Genomic DNA, 17350 nt, shown 5'->3' on the forward strand with positions numbered 1-17350 from the left:
TTTTATAATTAAAAAACAAAAACCAAACGAACCCAAACCGTAATCAAAAATAGCTCTTTGCGAACCGTACTGGCATTCTTAAAAGAAACAGCGGCAAAAACAAGGTTCATCCTTAATCATCACATTAAACTATCCATCGGTCCGGTTGTTACTACGTACACTATCCCGTCACGACATGCTCTCAGAGCTGTCAGTTCTCCTTTTCTAGTACGTTGGCCCGGTTGTTGTACCGCACTGTTTGCACTCATAAATATGCATGAGCCTATTTTACATCTTATTTAGTTTCGCTAACTTGTCCTTCCATTCTTCCACGTCCATCTTTTGTGTGCGCGTGTTCGTGAGACTGTGTCACCGCTTTTTTATGTTCACCATGAATGCTTTTTTTTTCTTTTTTGAGCTTCTGTAAGGACAGTCTGACAGGACGCAAATTTAATAAAACCGTACCGTCTTTCATCACTCCACCTTCGGAAGGGGACCATTTAGTAAACTGTTGTTATCTGTTTCTTTCGTTTCTTTTTTTTTCGCTTGTTATCCTTTTTGCTCCTTTTTTTGGGGGTTCGTTCCACCATTTTCAACGACGTGATTATCAAAACCCCGTCCTGGCCGGTGCAGAAGCAACAGGAGCTGAACAAAAACAAGGAAATCATCGTCCTGGACCATAAGCGCTCGAACGCGATCAACATCGCCATGACGAAGCTGCCTCCCCCGAGAGCCATTAAAGCGGCCATTCTGAAGATGGACTCGACCGTCGTAACGCGCGAAGGCATCGACAAGCTGCTGAACATGCTGCCGTCGGACGAGGAACGGTGCAAGATACAGGAGGCGCAGATGCTCAACCCGGAGCTACCGCTCGGTACGGCCGAACAGTTTCTGCTGACACTGTCCTCGATTTCGGAGCTGGGCGCCCGGCTGAAGCTGTGGGCGTTCAAGCTCGACTTTGAGAATATTGAGAAGGAGATTGCGGAACCGTTGAACGATCTGAAGCAGGGCATCGAGCTGCTAAAGTCCAACCTTACCTTCAAGTGCATCCTTTCGACGCTGCTCAACATCGGCATCTTCCTGAACGGGGCACCGGTGAAAGGGTTCCAGATCGATTATCTGGCGAAGGTGCCGGAGGTGAAGGACACGGTGCACAAACACTCGCTGCTGCACCATCTCTGCCACATGGTGATGGAATCGCAGGCCAACACCACGGATCTGTACTCCGAGATTGGGCCGATAACGCGCGCCTCCAAGGCGGACTTTAACGAGCTGGCCCACAACATCGTGTATCTGGAGACGGAGTGTAAGGCGTCGTGGGACCGGCTGAAGCTGATCGGCAAACACGATACGGCACCGCATCTCAAGCAGAAGCTGATCGATTTTTTGGCCGACTGTGCCGAACGGATTATTATTCTGGACATTGTCCATCGGCGGGTATTGAACAGGTATTGAAGGTTTTCTAAATAAATAGCTCTAGGGACAATGTGTTAATCGGCTGTTGTGCTGCATCTTTCACAGGTATCGGAAGTTCCTGCTGTGGCTTGGTGTGCCACAGCTACGCATCGCCGAATCGCGCCCGAACGAGTTCTGCCGGATCGTGTCCGAGTTTGCGCTTGAGTACCGGACGACGCGCGAACGTGTCCAGCAGCAGATCGAGAAGAAGGCCAACCATCGAGAGAGAAACAAGACTAGAGGCAAGCTGATTGTGGACGTTGCCAAATTCAAAACGCAAGAAGATCGGGCCGATGATGAGCTGCGGTAGGTTTGCCGGGGAACATTTCTTGCAGGAAATGGACATTGACGTGTACTGAAATCAATATCTTTCAATTTCTGTACAGTACTCTGCTTGGAACGCCAACCAAGGGTCCCGGTGGGGATGAGGTCGAAATGAGCGGTACCTTAACATGGCGCCGGCGTCGTGGTGATGCGACGGCTTCACCGGTAACGCTCATGAACTCGCACCCGACCGTACCGAGTCCCGGGCACAATGCCGGCACGGTAATCGGGGGCCGGGACGAAAGCTTCACCGATGGCGACGACGAGATATTGGAGTCGCTGGTAAAAACTGCCACCAAAACGGCCACCCCACGGCCGATGCAAAGGGAGCGGAAACGCACACGCCAGGCAGATCGGAAATCATGTAAGTTGATCCGTTGGCCGACTCAGAATGGATGCGCCATCTTACCCAATTCCACGAGATGAACAGTGTTTTTGTTTCCTTTATTTTCTGGGTGTTTTTTTTTTTCTTCTTAATGTCACCAACGTGAGAAGATCCGTATTGGTGAAGCTCACCCATTTGTACACATCTTGACACACAACACACACAAACACTGGGAGGTGTTACAGTGACTCAACCGAGGGATCAATAACAATTAAGCAAATCGACCGCTAAAACCTGGTTGATTGCTACTTCCCTGTTCTCTTTGAAACCCTTGTGTTCGGTTCGGTGCCACGGCAAGAAACGCACACAACGAAATAACAACAACAAAATGGCTAAATGATCCACCATGGTTTGACGGAGTATTCTTCCATTCTTTTTCCCACTCTTCCCAATTACAAACAGTCAAACGATCTAGAACGCGGGAAGGATTCGCAACGGAACGCACCGGAAGCTCACCTCCCCTCTAACGAAGTACGCCGCATCTTCCGTTTCCATCCACCCTCTCCCTCTCCCCTCCATTCCCTGTCTCGTTAGGGTCTTGCCCCTGCCCGTTTTGCCCAACCCACCATCTTGGCCGCTGTCGCGACCAACGTACCATATGTTGTGCCTTAGATTAAGCGCACCCACCGACACCTTCCCGACCGGGGACCGTTTCCAAACGGACCCCAATGGTTTCCCTTCGTATCGGTTCGCAATTATACATACCGGTGAATATTGTACCACAACTGTTTTGCTCGTGGGTTTTATTCTTGTTTCGCTTCCTACGTGTGTTCAATTGTGTGTTCTGTTCGTTTTTAGGTGTGTTTTATTGAAATATCTTTCTTCTTGGCCGTTCTTGTTGCCCATTAGTTAAATTGGGTTTTTTTTTACTAATTATGCAAGTTTATTTCATTAGCATGATATTATTAAATAATCCTTTGTTTATTTTTTAAATGATTATTCATGTGTTCCAACGTTCATACAGTGAGTGGCATTATTATAAAAAGCTGCTTGTTTCTTGAAAACTAAATATTAAAATTGAAGATTAGAAAATTGTTCTACGAAGTTCAAAGTAAAATTTAATACGTTTACTCATTTTTTTGTGTAGAATTTTTTTACGCGTTCCAATTTTTCTGTATGGTCTTGATTTGCACCATGCAATTATAATTATAGGGTTTCCCCTTTTTTGCCCAATACGTGTAGCTATTTGAAAATTTTGGATTAATAACGTGATAAATTCGAAAACAAATGTTTAAGTGAATTTTTTATATATTATGAACAAACAATTTAAGAGGAAGAACCGGTTTTATTTTGGGCTAAAAATATCAAACAAATCTAAAGTTTCTCAAAAATCTTTGATAATAGAGGATTAATAAATATTTCGATGTACACTGTTTTGATTAAAAACATTTTTTCACAACTTACCAAATTCAGTAATTCACAATCTTTTAAGACACATTTAAAGTATTTATAAAATTACTTTTCTAAACCTTTATAACTTCATGGAACATAATTTTCTACCATCCCTTCAATATACAATAGTTTCATTCTTAAGAAAACAAGTACTCTTATAATTCTGCTACTGACTGTGTTTGTCTTGAGTTGTGTTTAATCTGTCGAAGGATCAGCCCACCAATAGCATTTGTAAATGCATGATTACGATTCAACGATCGTTAGAATCGGTTTTACTTCATGTTCCCTCTGTGCCCTTATCCTTCCCCCTGGACGATGGACGACCGCGCATGCATCCAGTGAATGACAATGCCATCGTTCCCGCCCCGTCTACCCCTTTTCCCAACCGACTTTTGCATGGAAGCGGCGAAAAGTGGCACAATTTCGCACTCATTTCCCCCTTTTCGCTTGAGCATGACCAAAAACCAAAAAAAAAAACCTTTATCAAGCCATGTACATGTTTCATATCTGATTCCATCATTATTTTTTTGTCTTCCATTTTTCTTGGTCCAACGCCTTCACAATCCTTGGCTGCCAATCATCGCCGTCATCGCATCAACAACCAACAACTCGCAAACACACACTCACGAAACGACATCCTTCCCACCAATAGTACGACGCACGCTGAAGAACGGATTATCGGAGGAGGAAAAGCAACATGTGGCCTCGTTAATAAAAGGATATTGAATTCGGGCCGCATCATCGCACCCGGGGAGACAACGGCCGAAGGACGTTTGTGCTCGAGGGGGTTACACCCGTCAGCGTGTGTAGCTCAGTCGGTAAAAAAAAAGAAACAAGCAATCGGAAATTTTAGATAGAGAAAGGCAGTGAGAAAAACGCCATCCGCGAGCAAATGATGTTCCAAGATCGATACGCCTCATTCGCCATTCGGTTACGCATGAAATGATTCCAATAGGATGGGATCAATGCGAACGTTGCACGCTGCTGCACGAGCGTGAAATAGATTATTTTACATCACTACCAAAAGGCGATCCAGCCAGCAAACGTGCGTTTTCACCATTGCATACTTTCCGGGCGCTTAAGAAAACAAAACCGACCGATCAAAGATAGAGAATAGAAAATGGTTGGCGTTTGGCAGTGCAAAGCAGGCGTCTGTGTCAGCGAACAGCGGTGATCGTATTACAACTAGTTTCACACCAAAACCTGACTGTTTGCTCGAGACAATGTGATACGAAAAGTGGGTAAACGATAAGTTTTTAACGAACAAAAAAGACTCAATCCTTATGAAAATCAAAGATTAATCGGGAGAGAAAAAACGGCGTGCGTCGAACAGCAAGGACCAACCAAACAGCAAACGGCAGCAAATGGTTGCAGTGTACAGGTGAGCAAAGCAGTGTTAGCAACTTTAATGTACTTAGCAAACGCATACAGCAATTAACATTCAGTGGAAACAATAAAACGACAGGATCGACACCAGTGCAGAGCAAACGAGCTGGAAGTTTATACATTACGCAATAGTCCATTTTAACATGCAAATACAACGTCCGCATTAATAAACGACACATATAAGAACTATTAATAAATTATAAACCATTGAAATTGTGAGTTGTTGAGTAGATGTGAGAAATTAATTAAAATATAGTTGGCAGTATGCTAGATATGGTAAGTTTGTTGGGAGAAAAAGAAAATATTTGAATAAATACTCTTATTTCCAAAATATCGACTTCTCAAGGAATATCAGCTCGAATGAATGTATAATTTATGTTGCGAAAAGATTATACTTTATAGATTTTTTATGAATCTCTTTTTGTATTACATAACTAAATAAGAAATAAGACTATTTTTAAATCCTCCGCTTTTGCACGCTTACCTTATGGCACTCGAAACTACGGGCGTTTCATGCATCGTTATTTCATAATTTCATATCCAACGTTTGCGTGTTGCCCCCTTTCGCAAGCCGTACGTTATAACGTGTAAAATTATATCGTTCACAAATCAACGAGTTGTAAACATTGACACACTTCCTGCCCCAACGATCTCGCAATTGTTTGTACTGTAGGCAAATTTGAGTTGAGAGTTGAGTGAGGTTAAAAGACAGATGAAAACTAGTTTAAAGTGCAACACGGGAACCGTTTGATAATGCGTCCCATTATGCAATACCAACGAATAACAATGAACAGAAGAAAACGCAATGATTTAAGCATCTGGCGTATGGCTTTAATGGTAGCGGTATGCTCACAATGATAGCGTTGTGATAAGGAAACGATTCCGAACCATACAGTTCCAGGACCAAAATAGTAAAAGCTACGTAACACGGAGGATTTATAGCTAGTTCCAGTAGAAGTCACTTCAATCTTTTGGTGGGACTAGTTGAAAATACTGCATTACGAGCAGCAACGAGGTGACATTAAATGTCAGTATAATCAATATCTATTGCAGGTTCGGAGGATTTTTTTCTTGCTTCAGTATAACAGTCTTATCCATTCATTCATCCATCTTATTAATAACATGATGTCCCTTATCGTACCTTACCCTGGTGCAATTAGTGTGGCTATTATCGATCTTTAAGTTCTTTTTGTTTAAGTTATTAGTTTTTCATCTTTATCTCCTACTATTTCATTTTTTCCTTCCATTTTATTCTATTTTTTCAGGATTCTTCTATAGCAAAGTATTCATTTTTTTGTTTTTGCCTTTCATTTTTTTTATTTGCTCTCTGTTTCACTGTATGCATTTATACGTTAATATGTTTTTATATTATTTTCCTTCACACCTTTGCTGTTTCACTTTCTTGATTTGGTTTGAGTTTAGAATTATTTCGTAAAACTTAATATTTTTTTTCCAGGCGGAAAAGCTTTTTTTTATTCTTATAATAGTGTGTTCTACCACAATTTTCTCTTTGGTAACATTTTTATCTATTCTGAGTTTGTTTTATTCTTCTCCTCCATTAATTTTAGCTTTTAATCATTTGCTTAATATTTATGCTTTAATATTGCACCACACTTGAACAAAATGTTGTTGTTGTTTAAAATATTAAAGAGACTTTGAAACATGAGAGTTTCTTTCGTCTCTAAACTTGAACAAAATGCTAATACAATAGAACCATACAATAACCATTTGCAAAAGAGTTCGTATCTGAGGAAAATCTGTCAAACTGTGTTTTTACTATCATTTTTAATGCATTCAAATGTCAGTGATTTTCCGGCATTACCGACCAGAAATTCACGACTTCCAGAACGGCACATAAACATGGTAGTGAAAGCGAAATGATTGTTCATAAAACTTGGTCTCATTCTGCGCGAAAGTGTTGGCACTATCTATGTCGGCGAGCCCACATCATCAACGGGTCGGGTGACTCCCATAACTGTCCGCCCGCCAGTCACCATAACCTCCCGCTTCGTAACAGTTTGCCCACAGCTATGAGCCACACATTATATACGCTTCAACACAGCTTACTTCCGGTGTGTATGTGCCGATCCATCCCACCCATTTAACCCCACACGCCCTGCTCGTCCAACTGTTTAACTTGATGTGCCGGGGCCTACAGTTCACTGCCAATCGCTTCCCAGCCACCGGTTACGGCTCATTGACCAGCAGTAGGCAAGCATCCGGAACTGTGTCAGTGGCGGTTGTCAAGAACGATGCTTCGCATCCTCCGATAATATTGATGAAACCACTGGCGTGAGATGAAGCAGGCTCAAGACGTCTTGAACCACTCGCCGTTGCTCGGATGTTCGGTGGGGCTCACGGTCCCCACTAGCATTATGCAATAAACCTCCGTAAGGGCACCGAAGTGGAATGCACTTAGTGTCGGTGTTAGACAAAGCTCTGCGGCAGGTGATTTTGGGTGACATTTTCGCACTTTCGCTTAGCGCCGTGTACGTTCCAGCTTCGGATCATGTTTCGGTGATACTCATCAGACCCGCGCCACGGTTCCTCGACTTCCTGCTGATGCTTCCTGTGTACCGGTCGTGCATGGTCAGTGAAATTATTGTCGCCCTCACTACAACTGTACCGTTCCGTAGTGCTGGAACGTGGAAGTAAATTGGAACACAAAAGCTACTGTACTTCCGAACCGATGCGACTGTATCTGTGGCAGGACAAGGAAGCAAAAAGGGCTTTTGTTTTTCACCTGCCCCGCTGACACCGGTCGGGTGTGCCATAATTGTGGCATTGTTGTTGGAAAATGCAATTTTCTTCTTTATCAGCTGAGCGCATCACACCGTGCGCGTGTAATGGGTGCTGTTGCTCTTTTACTCTCAGCCTGCGCGGTTGTGCAATACGGGCGTGTATTGGTGTGTATGTTTGCTTTTCACTATCTATCGATCATTAACACACCACGATGACAAATCGCACACGGGAACGAGTTCATTGTGATAAACTGTTTAAACAGAAATGGGTTGTTTGTATATAGGGATTTGTTGTAATTAAGCAGGGAAAAGTTATTTAAACAGTATAATCAAAAATAGTTTATTGTAAGGCACAATATTAAAATTAAATTAAAAAATTAAATGAGACTTTCAGTTGGCTCATTTAACATTTTTCAAGAAAATTTTCGTATAAAATTCACAATGTTTTATTGAAATTGAATATTCTGCCCTTTTCTTTGGTAGGTTAGTTTATTTGTTTGCTATCACTTTCTTTCACCTCAACCTTTCTTTCAAAGTTTATGAACTTGCATATTTTCTTCTATATTGATTTTTTATTGAAACAATCAACTTATTTTTGTATATTTTTTCAAAAGCTTCTTCGAGCAACATATTTCTTTGGCGATTTATAAACAATACCCGACTAAAGGCAACGTTCATAAACATAAATGAAATTATTAAAAAAAATCCACTAGGCGCTTAAAATTAGGGTAAAAAAAGAACTAGGAATCAAATAACAATGCGCTCAGTTACATCTGCAACCAGACGATGACGGCGATAGTTAAACAACCATTGTACACGCACTGAAGCGAACCGCAACGAAAATGCCAACTGAAAACGGTGTGTACAGACGAGGTGATAAATAAACCAACACAATCCCGTACGCACCGCAGTCCCATCGAGCACTCATGACGCGCACGTAGTTGAAAGATGTTTTCTGTTTAAAGTTAACGTGTGTTTTAGTGGTAGACCTTCCGGCAATTGCATGAAGTGAACGACATTTACGTTTAGAAGTTGAGCTTGAGAACTTGAGTTTGTGTTGAGAACGTTGTTTAAGCAGTGCAGCATCATGTCGGTTGCAGTGTGTCGTGTTACGGGTGATGATTTCCATAAGAAATTCGTACTGGTGGCTCTAGTGCAGATGCTAGTGTTTCATCTATTAGTGCAACAGACCGAGGCAAACATGTCGGAGCAAGAGTTCCGATCGGCAAGATCGCTTGCCAGCAGGCAGATTGCAAATCGACGGGATACACGATGTAAGAACCAGCAACGCTTTTATGCACGCTCAATCGGCTTAGTGTTATGCGGAAGAATTCACAACACACACTTACAGAAATTAATTCAATCTAAAGTGTTATCTCCACCCAAAAATCTGGTGCTAAAAAGAGAATGATGTTGAAATATGTGCATAAACTCCCTTTATATGCTTCCTCACGTACAAACCCACACACACACCGAGGGCTGAGAGTGATGGACAAACACAGAGTCAAGGATGATTAATGCGGACATTATCCTTTCGGCCCCGAAGCAATGCGTCGGATAGCAATCGCCGCCAGCACTAGGCGCAGTTTCGGAAGGACTTGCTAACTGTGCCACTTGACACATAACCCCGGACATGGTGGCGCTAGTGTCTGACGAAACGCCACGAACGGTGACCAAGGGACAGAGCCCGGGACAGGCGTCCTTGGCATATTCGATGAATGACTTTATCTACTACCCTCGTACATCCGGTCAATGTAATCAAGACTAAAACAGTCTCGTACGCAGCGTGTTGGTGCAGGTTTCTCGTAGCCGATGGGAGTGCTCTCTAGTCGATCACGCTTTAAACGCTTTCGGTTACGTATTGCAAACACGTCCCTGTTTGGCTGCCATTTTGCCAAACATCCATCGGGTGAAGAATGAACGGAATTAGAGGGGGGTGCAAAAAAAAAAACACGAAACGAAAGGACATTCTCATCCCACCAGGCACGCGTCTTGTTTGTGGAAGTTATTTTCGGTACGAGCTTTCACTCAACCGCACGTGAAGGGTGTGAAAGGATCGAATTCGGCGAGCTACTGCACGCTGAAAGCACTTCTTCTTCAATATTCATAACTCGCCCGGTCTCTACAGCATCGAAGAGAGAGAACGAGAAAGAATGTGAGAAGCTTGCCGTTTCTTCATTAAACGCAAGGCACACACACACCAAGTTCGACCAGGAACTGGAGGATTGGGGCCTCGACAGTTCAGTAACATATTTTCGACTTGCCAACATGTACATGCTACCAGTTGTTACTGCTCGTATCTCTTTCCCTCAAGCCGCAGCTGAGGCGCATTCTTTAGCGAAGGTAACGAAACAACAACAAAAAATCAACTTGCCATTTACTGCTTCCACTGGGGCACTGAGAGCCTGCGAAATGGACCGGCAGCAGCTTCGTCTGGCAGGGATTGGTTCAAATTTAATTAACTAAACAACGCTGGCCCCGCTGAACCATGGTTCATGGTACATGTATCGTTCACTTAACGCAACGACTCCAATTCACTCCACCGGTCGGGATCAGCGGGACGTGCGCTTTTAAAGCTCTCCGCCCAAATCCCTACATTTGCACGAAACTGAACGTCTTGCTGGAGCGACCTCGAGCAGCAGAAAGCCACAGGAAAATCTACCCCCCCGTCCCGGACTGTTCCCCCCGGATCCACCGTTTTGGTGGATTTGGTTTTGAATATTAAAAAGTTCATTTTGATGCTATCCTATCATGCCACTACCATCCGGCCTTTTATACATCTGCATCGGAAGGTTAGGGAAGGCTTCAAACGCAGCGCTGCCGGATCAGTGATAAACGATGCGCGAGGAACGATGGTGGTGGTGGGGTTTTTTTTGCGCTATTTTCCGACGTCCGTACAAAGCTCCGGCCGGCAGTCGGAGATAAGCAGGCGGTTTTTTCTGCGTAATTGAATCGTACGTACGCCCCAGATGGAGCAAATCGTACGGATTCTGGTGATGAAATGAGTGGATCATATTTGAATCCAATATCTTACGGGCGTTGCCTTTTATTGCTATTTGGAATTTGGAGGGAAAATCTTTCTCAGTGATGCATTGTTTTAATAAGTAGAATTTCTTTCCCGTTATTGTAATTACTTGAGGTTTAGTTTAGTGATGTAGACATCCAAATAAACGTAATAATTTTTATTATAATTGAACAATATTTCTGCAGATAATTATGAAAACAATTCCTAAACGCTACGGCTACGCAATCATTGTGGCGCATGGCGGCTTTTCGTGTCCAAAACAAACAAAACAACAACAAAAAAACACATGCAATTAAGAGTGCGGAATTCGGGTCAATGCTTTCATTATTCCCTGCACATCTTCCGCTTCGATAGCGTTTGGCTGTCATTAGTCAAACCTTTTCACTTCCGACACACACAAACACACAGCCCATGCTATCACAGTGCTGCGATCGCCCTCTGGTGGAAATTTGCTAAACCTGCACATAAATGACTGCTCAACCGGTAAGCCGGATGTACTAAGCTTTCCTCGCCATTTCCACAGTTTTACCAATATTTACCGTGTACCAGTGGGGTCAAGGACTGTGCTCGGCCGCATCCGGTGAGTATGGATCCTGTCAGCCCAACAACGAGTGCGTGCTGCGCGGTGGCATCCCGGCCGGTCCCTGTGCCGGTGGTTATGGGACGTGCTGTATCTGTGAGTATTGTGCAAACCGGGTCGGTAGCCATCAGGAGTGCACGGGCTTTATTCCAACGTTCCGTTTTTCCCACAGTTATGGCATCGTGCGGTGGTGTGGTGCGTGAGAACGGTACCTACTTCGTCAACCCGAACCATCCGGACAGTACCGATGGGACCGGTAGCTGCCAGCTGACCATCTTGAAGATGCATCCGGACATTTGTCAGATACGGCTGGACTTTGATCACTTCTCGCTGAACGGGCCGGAGATCGTGAATCACATCTGCAACACGGACCAGTTTCTTGTGTCTGGTGGGAGTCCTGCTCCGACGATCTGTGGCAGTGCTACGGGAGAGCACAGTAAGTAGCTTTCGTTCGCAGTCAGGGTCTAGTTGCTATTCCAAGTCTCAACTTCAGTTTGTACATAGAGACTTTATTGTATTAGAGATCTCTGTTCCAAATATAGATGCTCTGTTCATAGTGACTATAAATCAACAATAACCTCTATTAAAACAGGTCATAAGCCATTTTAGACGTATTGTGTGATTAATCAGCTCTCTTGGGATTTGATCCGAATCTAAACATTGCTTAGATTGATTTTGACCTTCAGCTGACCTTAGACCAATTGTTGTTCTTTATAATAAATCACATAAACGTTCTATGTTATGTCTTTGTCAGAAAGGAACTAAAATGTATCTTAACTTTTGCATTCTTAAAATATCTAAGATTTACCGAGAGCTTCAGAGTTAATAACATTCAGATGTCAAATTGGAGTAATGGCACCAGAACTGATGCCTATTGTTACGCTTGTCTAGTCATCTTTTAGGCTAAAGATTGGTGGAAAAGTTAACAGGCAGTTTCAATGTACTGTAAAATTGTTGATTATTTTAGACGACATTTTTTGAACATCATCAAGGCCAAGAATGACTTCACTCAAGCAGCGATGAGATGAGATATAAAGGTGAAGTTAATTAGGTCTTACAGTGGACCACAGCAAAATTGTACAATAATGCATAGAATAGCTCAACCATTTGATGGAAAACAACAAATACCTCGAGAAATCTTCGATGTTTGGAATGATGATTTGTTCGAATGTCCTATACACAGAGCAAAGCATTAAAATTTAATATCAAGAAAAGTTTCAGTAGGTTTGAAAGCTGGGGACCAGCAATTATATAAGAAGCAGTTTAATTACATCAACCCATCACAACAGTTTCGTTGTTAAGATAGTAGCATTACTGATTGCGTTGCAATCATGCACACCTAAGCTTAAGCTTCTCACATCCACGCCTTCCATTTCCAGTGTACATCGATGCTGGAATGGGTCAAAGCAACCCCATCATACTGACCGTCATCACGAGCGGGCCCAGCTTCCCCCGTTCCTGGCGCGTGCGAATATCGCAGATCCCTTGCGGTGCCATTGCGAAAGCGGACCAAGGATGTCTCCAGTACCACACGGGCGTGAGCGGACGCGTGAGGAGCTTCAACTTCGATCCCATCAACGGACGTCAGCTGTCGAACCAGGACTACAGCATTTGCATCCGGACGGAGCGCAATTTCTGCAGCATCCAGTACACGGCCTGTCCGGCCGCGATGCCCGGCAACCGGTCCCGGACGTTCACGCTGTCGGGCAACAGTAACAGCATCGTGCAGGCGATGGTTGGCGGCGGCACGCAAGGCACACCCAACTCCTGCACGAACGACTGGCTGATGGTGCCGTGTGCCAAGATTGCGGACCGACTGCCGATGGCCAGTACGTGCGAGGACAAGATTTGCGGCGGCACATTCAATGCGGAGGTTAGCTCCGTTGAAAGGACGGTCGTCTCGACGATCCGGCCCTTCCGGTTGGCGTTCCACACCGACTCGATCGAGGCGCCGACCGATGTCGATAACCGTGGCTTCTGTCTCGATTACGTGCAGCAACCGTGCACCAGCAATAAGTGAGAAGGGCTGGAAGCGGCAGCGAGTTTCATTAGCGTGTTAAGTCCTCGTTCCATTTCGGATGTTCGATGTCTGCTTCAATAAACGTACACCAAACACCAAGTTTTTGTACCATTTTCTGTAAAACGAAATGTTTCTTACGAATTTGTTTATTTGAATCTTTTGATCATTTGTCACAATCAGTAGGTGTATGTTTTAATGATGGGATGGGATTGGCGCTGTGTTTCACCTGTGTATTTGATGAGTTCGTAGTTGCACTGGGCAGAACACACGTTTCAGTTGCTTGGTTTTTGTTCTTTTATAGAGATTCTAATGAGTTGTTACCTTCGGCTGATGCTTGTAAACCGCGGACCACGCCATCTCCATAAACTAATACTTGTGTTTGCGTTTCTTCTAAAGTATGACCGCTTCTTAACAATCCGCTTCCATTCCATCCGCTCAACATCGTTAATATATATATATTGTGGTATTTGCCCATTTCCTTCTGTAATATTGTTCGACATTTTCTATGCATAATATAGTTTTGTTTGATTTGATCTGTGTCCATCAACTAGTCAAAACACTCCGAGTGGATCATGAAATTTGTAAGTAACACGAGAAAAATAGTTCATCATCATCTTCGGGACCATACACGGCAATGGAGTCAACTAGGTACGCAACGGGACAACCGAAACCGGTGACAATTGATGTATGTGTGTGTGTGTGTGTATGTGTGCTTGTTTGTAGTGTGTGTGTGTGTGATCTCTTAACTAGATACGCTTCTAATTCCGCCCCATACACCTTCCCAATACCCTCTTCCCCTCCCAGCCACCCCCGGTTGGGCACGTCCCAGACAGCTCACCGGGGAAACCCCGTGAACCGAGCGCTAGCATAAATGCCATCTAACAACGTCTTGCCCATTACTTTTTTGACACTTTCGAGTGAAAGATTGCCCACGGCAGCGTGCAGAGCCCCTTCCCTGGACAGAGTTACGAAGCTGTATTGAACACAGCAATAGTGAAATATTTAGAACATCGAGTTGAAAGTGATCCGTTAAATTCAAAACACCGTCTTTACAAACTTTATCGCACTAAGTATAGAATCTACTGGGTCTTTCTTCTTTCTTTCTTTCTTTTTTTTTGGTTGTTTGTTGTTTGCTCTTTGTTCTACTGTTTTTGATTGATTTTACCTTCTTTGTTGCTGTTGTTACTTTCTTGTGTAAGTGTGTATGTGTGTGTGCACCGGTGGCACTTGTTAACATTAATATAATCAAATAACTAACGTGGTAAAGTGGCTCGTTATACTATCCATTCGTTAAAGTGGTGCTCCCATTCCCTCTCTCTCTGTTTTTTACGTTCTCTTTCTTCTTAGCTGGTTTTTCGGTAAGAATAGAATTTTCTTCTCTTTGGTTCGTTTAATACGGCAATGACAACACTGACTAGGATTAAAAACACGGACCTTTTGGCCGGGCCTGGTTGTAATAACACACGATAAATCGAGGGGAGGAAAAACGGGTGTGTTTAAATGCACATAATTCTACGCTGTGATGTGATGAAGAAAGGGGTAGAAAAGAAGTGATGATGGTGCATTTATTGTTTCCAGGTGTGTTTGTTCGGTTTGTTTGGTTTGTGCTTGTTATCTATCGAATGAAGAAAGAAAGGAACCTATTTCAAACCGATGCATCTATATACGTACTCTACATACACTTGTTTTCTTTACGTTTCTGGTTGGTTGTCTTTTTTATTTGCTCCTTTACTTCTTCTGATGTTTGTTCTTTATTTATCCGATGCATCATTTCTCTCTCTTTCTCTTCTTCTCTCATCAAAGTTGACTTCTGTGTTGAATTCACATTTAACAATGATTGCATTTACCTAAGCTTTGATTTTTTTTTCTTCTCTTTTTTCATTGCTTTCGTCCGCGATACTCTTTACCTCTTAAAGCTTATATCACTTTCAACGAGTTTTGTTCATTTTTTTTTTTGATTTATTGGTCATTTATTTGCATGTACAGTTTGACACCGTTTTGTTTTAGTTCTTTTATTTGTTTTGGGTTTGTTTTCCGTTTTTTTTTGGCGCTGCACGCTTTGACGTAGAAGAAAATTAACATCTTTACATGATTTTTTGTTTGTTTGTTTGTTTGCCAGTGTAAACTTCTGAACCGGAACGTTCGGAAAATTACATTTTGACTATCTAACCGTCACTGGGGGTTGAACGTCCACACGTAAGCTACATCAATGTGGCAATGTATGCGCTCAAGGGTAACTCATACGAGAGCTGATGAGGCGATGAATTACTCAATCGTTTATGGAACGCAAGCCAACAGTTAAGGTGATCCAAAGCATATTTGGTTCTTTTTATTTTTTAATACGTGCAACACAAAACAAACACACGCTACTAGCCGTGATGAGTACATGACAGGCAGGGGACTAACTCAGTGGTTGGTGACCAACTACCTTCCTCATTGCGATTGCTTCATTATTAGATAATCAGGTGCGTCAGGATGAATGATATGATTCACTACTTTATCTAAACGTGGTGCACGCTAGGGAAATACTGTTAAGATTTTTCGTGTGCCATTTTTAGTACACTGTGTGCTTTTAGTACAAAACCAGGCAATTACTTAAACGTTAGGAAATTAGTAGGAAATTTCGAGGTTCAAGGATTGTTTCCGGTAAAGCTTAATGGCAATCCAATGTTCCTCATATTGGAGGATGTGTCTGGATCAAAACGGAAAATATTTCCATAAATTGTGCTGTGCATAAATTAATGCGCTTGTTTACATCGCAAACTCCAAACGTACAGCAATAAAAAAAAAACATCTCAACGCCATGGTCTTAAGTGCACCGTTTTGTATGTTTGTTGGGCATTTTTTTTTGTCGATCGCAACCGGACCCTATTGAGCGTGTGTTCATCCACGACTTGGTAATAACACAAAAAAAGATCCCCTACCAAATCCTTTACCTTTCTTCCTATATTTCGCTTCCGAACATCCCTTCATAAAATGGTTGCATGATAGATGAAAAAGTTTAGGCCGGGCCGACCTGCCACAGCGTGCCGCCTGCCAAAACGGGAAATGGATGCTTAAAAATTCATCCATTTTACCAACAACTTCACTTGCGCCCATTTCCACGTTTGGGACCTTTTTTTTGGTTCGGGTTGCCCTCACACTCAAAAACAAAACCGAGTGCCCTCGCTGGTAAGTACGACCCTACGAGAAGGGTTTAGCACTTTTTTGGGATGGAATTGCAAAACGGGACCAACTCATTGGAGCACTTCGCCCTCGGTGGACGATCAAAGCACACCGCCCTTATCGATACTCGTACGCCACGGGGTCGGAATATACCGAAGCTCAAGCAGCTTCATCGATTGCTAGAAAGGACTCCACCACGAGGACGTCGTGGAAAACGGAGCTGGAACAATTTGGCAAAAGTTATATTAAAAACTTTAACAAGCCTCCAAGGACCGGGGCTGAGGAGGACTTCTCCTTCTCCTAGTAAGCGCCTTTCGGAGACAGTTTCGAACAACCCGAAAATGTTCAAAACCGTTTCGAAGCGGAACAAAGACCGAAAAGCAGTCGACAACAAACGGTTTTCCATTTCCCATTCCAATCCCCCGTTTTGCGCCGTGTGACTCCAGCTTGACTTTTGTTTCCCAATCATTGCGATTGCTTCTTTGCAAGGTTGTTTCATTCAACTTTACAATTGGGTTATGGATTTTGGGGCTGTATGTTTCTTTTATCGTGGCCAGAAATCGTTTGCCATTCATTCGATAGAATAAAGAAAAAAGCGGGCACAGAATTCGCTTTTGCCATTGTTAATTCGCATATCATTAGATGTCGACTTTGGTCGCTTTTGTGTGCCGGCGTCCTACGCAATGGCTTTGATTTTATTCATCATTTTGGAGATGTATTTCTTCGTGCTGCTTTGTCTACAATCCATCCACTGTCCCTTTGGTAGGTGTGAAAGACGTCAGATTGTTGGGACATTTACTGGTACTAAATAAACCTTCCCATCAACGTGATACTAAGCAAGCGCGCAGTGTAAAACAATCAATATCCATTCCATTGAAAGGTTTTGAGGTGGTAGAAG

The 17350-nt window shown here is 43.1% G+C and overlaps 2 protein-coding genes across 2 annotated transcripts in view; both read left to right on the forward strand.

Moving 5' to 3' along the window:
* LOC128713095 (FH1/FH2 domain-containing protein 3-like) overlaps positions 1-4261 on the forward strand; it is a 39101-nt gene extending 34840 nt beyond the window's left edge. Inside the window, exons 8-11 of the mRNA XM_053807958.1 lie at positions 613-1427; positions 1501-1740; positions 1821-2122; positions 4188-4261. Coding sequence (XP_053663933.1) covers positions 613-1427; positions 1501-1740; positions 1821-2122; positions 4188-4261 — 1431 coding nt within the window. The remainder of the gene's footprint in view (positions 1-612; positions 1428-1500; positions 1741-1820; positions 2123-4187) is intronic.
* Positions 4262-8713: 4452 nt separating this feature from the next.
* LOC128714043 (uncharacterized) lies at positions 8714-13287 on the forward strand. The gene is made up of 4 exons (XM_053808920.1): positions 8714-8936; positions 11211-11363; positions 11440-11703; positions 12647-13287. Exons 1-4 carry the CDS (start codon positions 8750-8752, stop codon positions 13285-13287), a joined length of 1245 nt encoding a protein of 414 aa, XP_053664895.1. The 5' UTR covers positions 8714-8749.
* The last annotated feature ends 4063 nt before the right edge of the window (positions 13288-17350 follow it).

The sequence above is a fragment of the Anopheles marshallii genome, chromosome 3 (genome assembly GCF_943734725.1).
Source record: "Anopheles marshallii chromosome 3, idAnoMarsDA_429_01, whole genome shotgun sequence".
Lineage (NCBI taxonomy): Eukaryota > Metazoa > Arthropoda > Insecta > Diptera > Culicidae > Anopheles > Anopheles marshallii.

Bases quoted from the DNA above. Each gene is read 5' to 3' on its own strand.
- LOC128714043 (XM_053808920.1), top strand. From the start codon at position 8,750: ATGTCGGTTGCAGTGTGTCGTGTTACGGGTGATGATTTCCATAAGAAA. The intron at 8,937-11,210 runs GTAAGAACCAGC...CCATTTCCACAG, and splicing joins AAATCGACGGGATACACGAT to TTTTACCAATATTTACCGTG. The intron at 11,704-12,646 runs GTAAGTAGCTTT...TTCCATTTCCAG, and splicing joins CAGTGCTACGGGAGAGCACA to TGTACATCGATGCTGGAATG.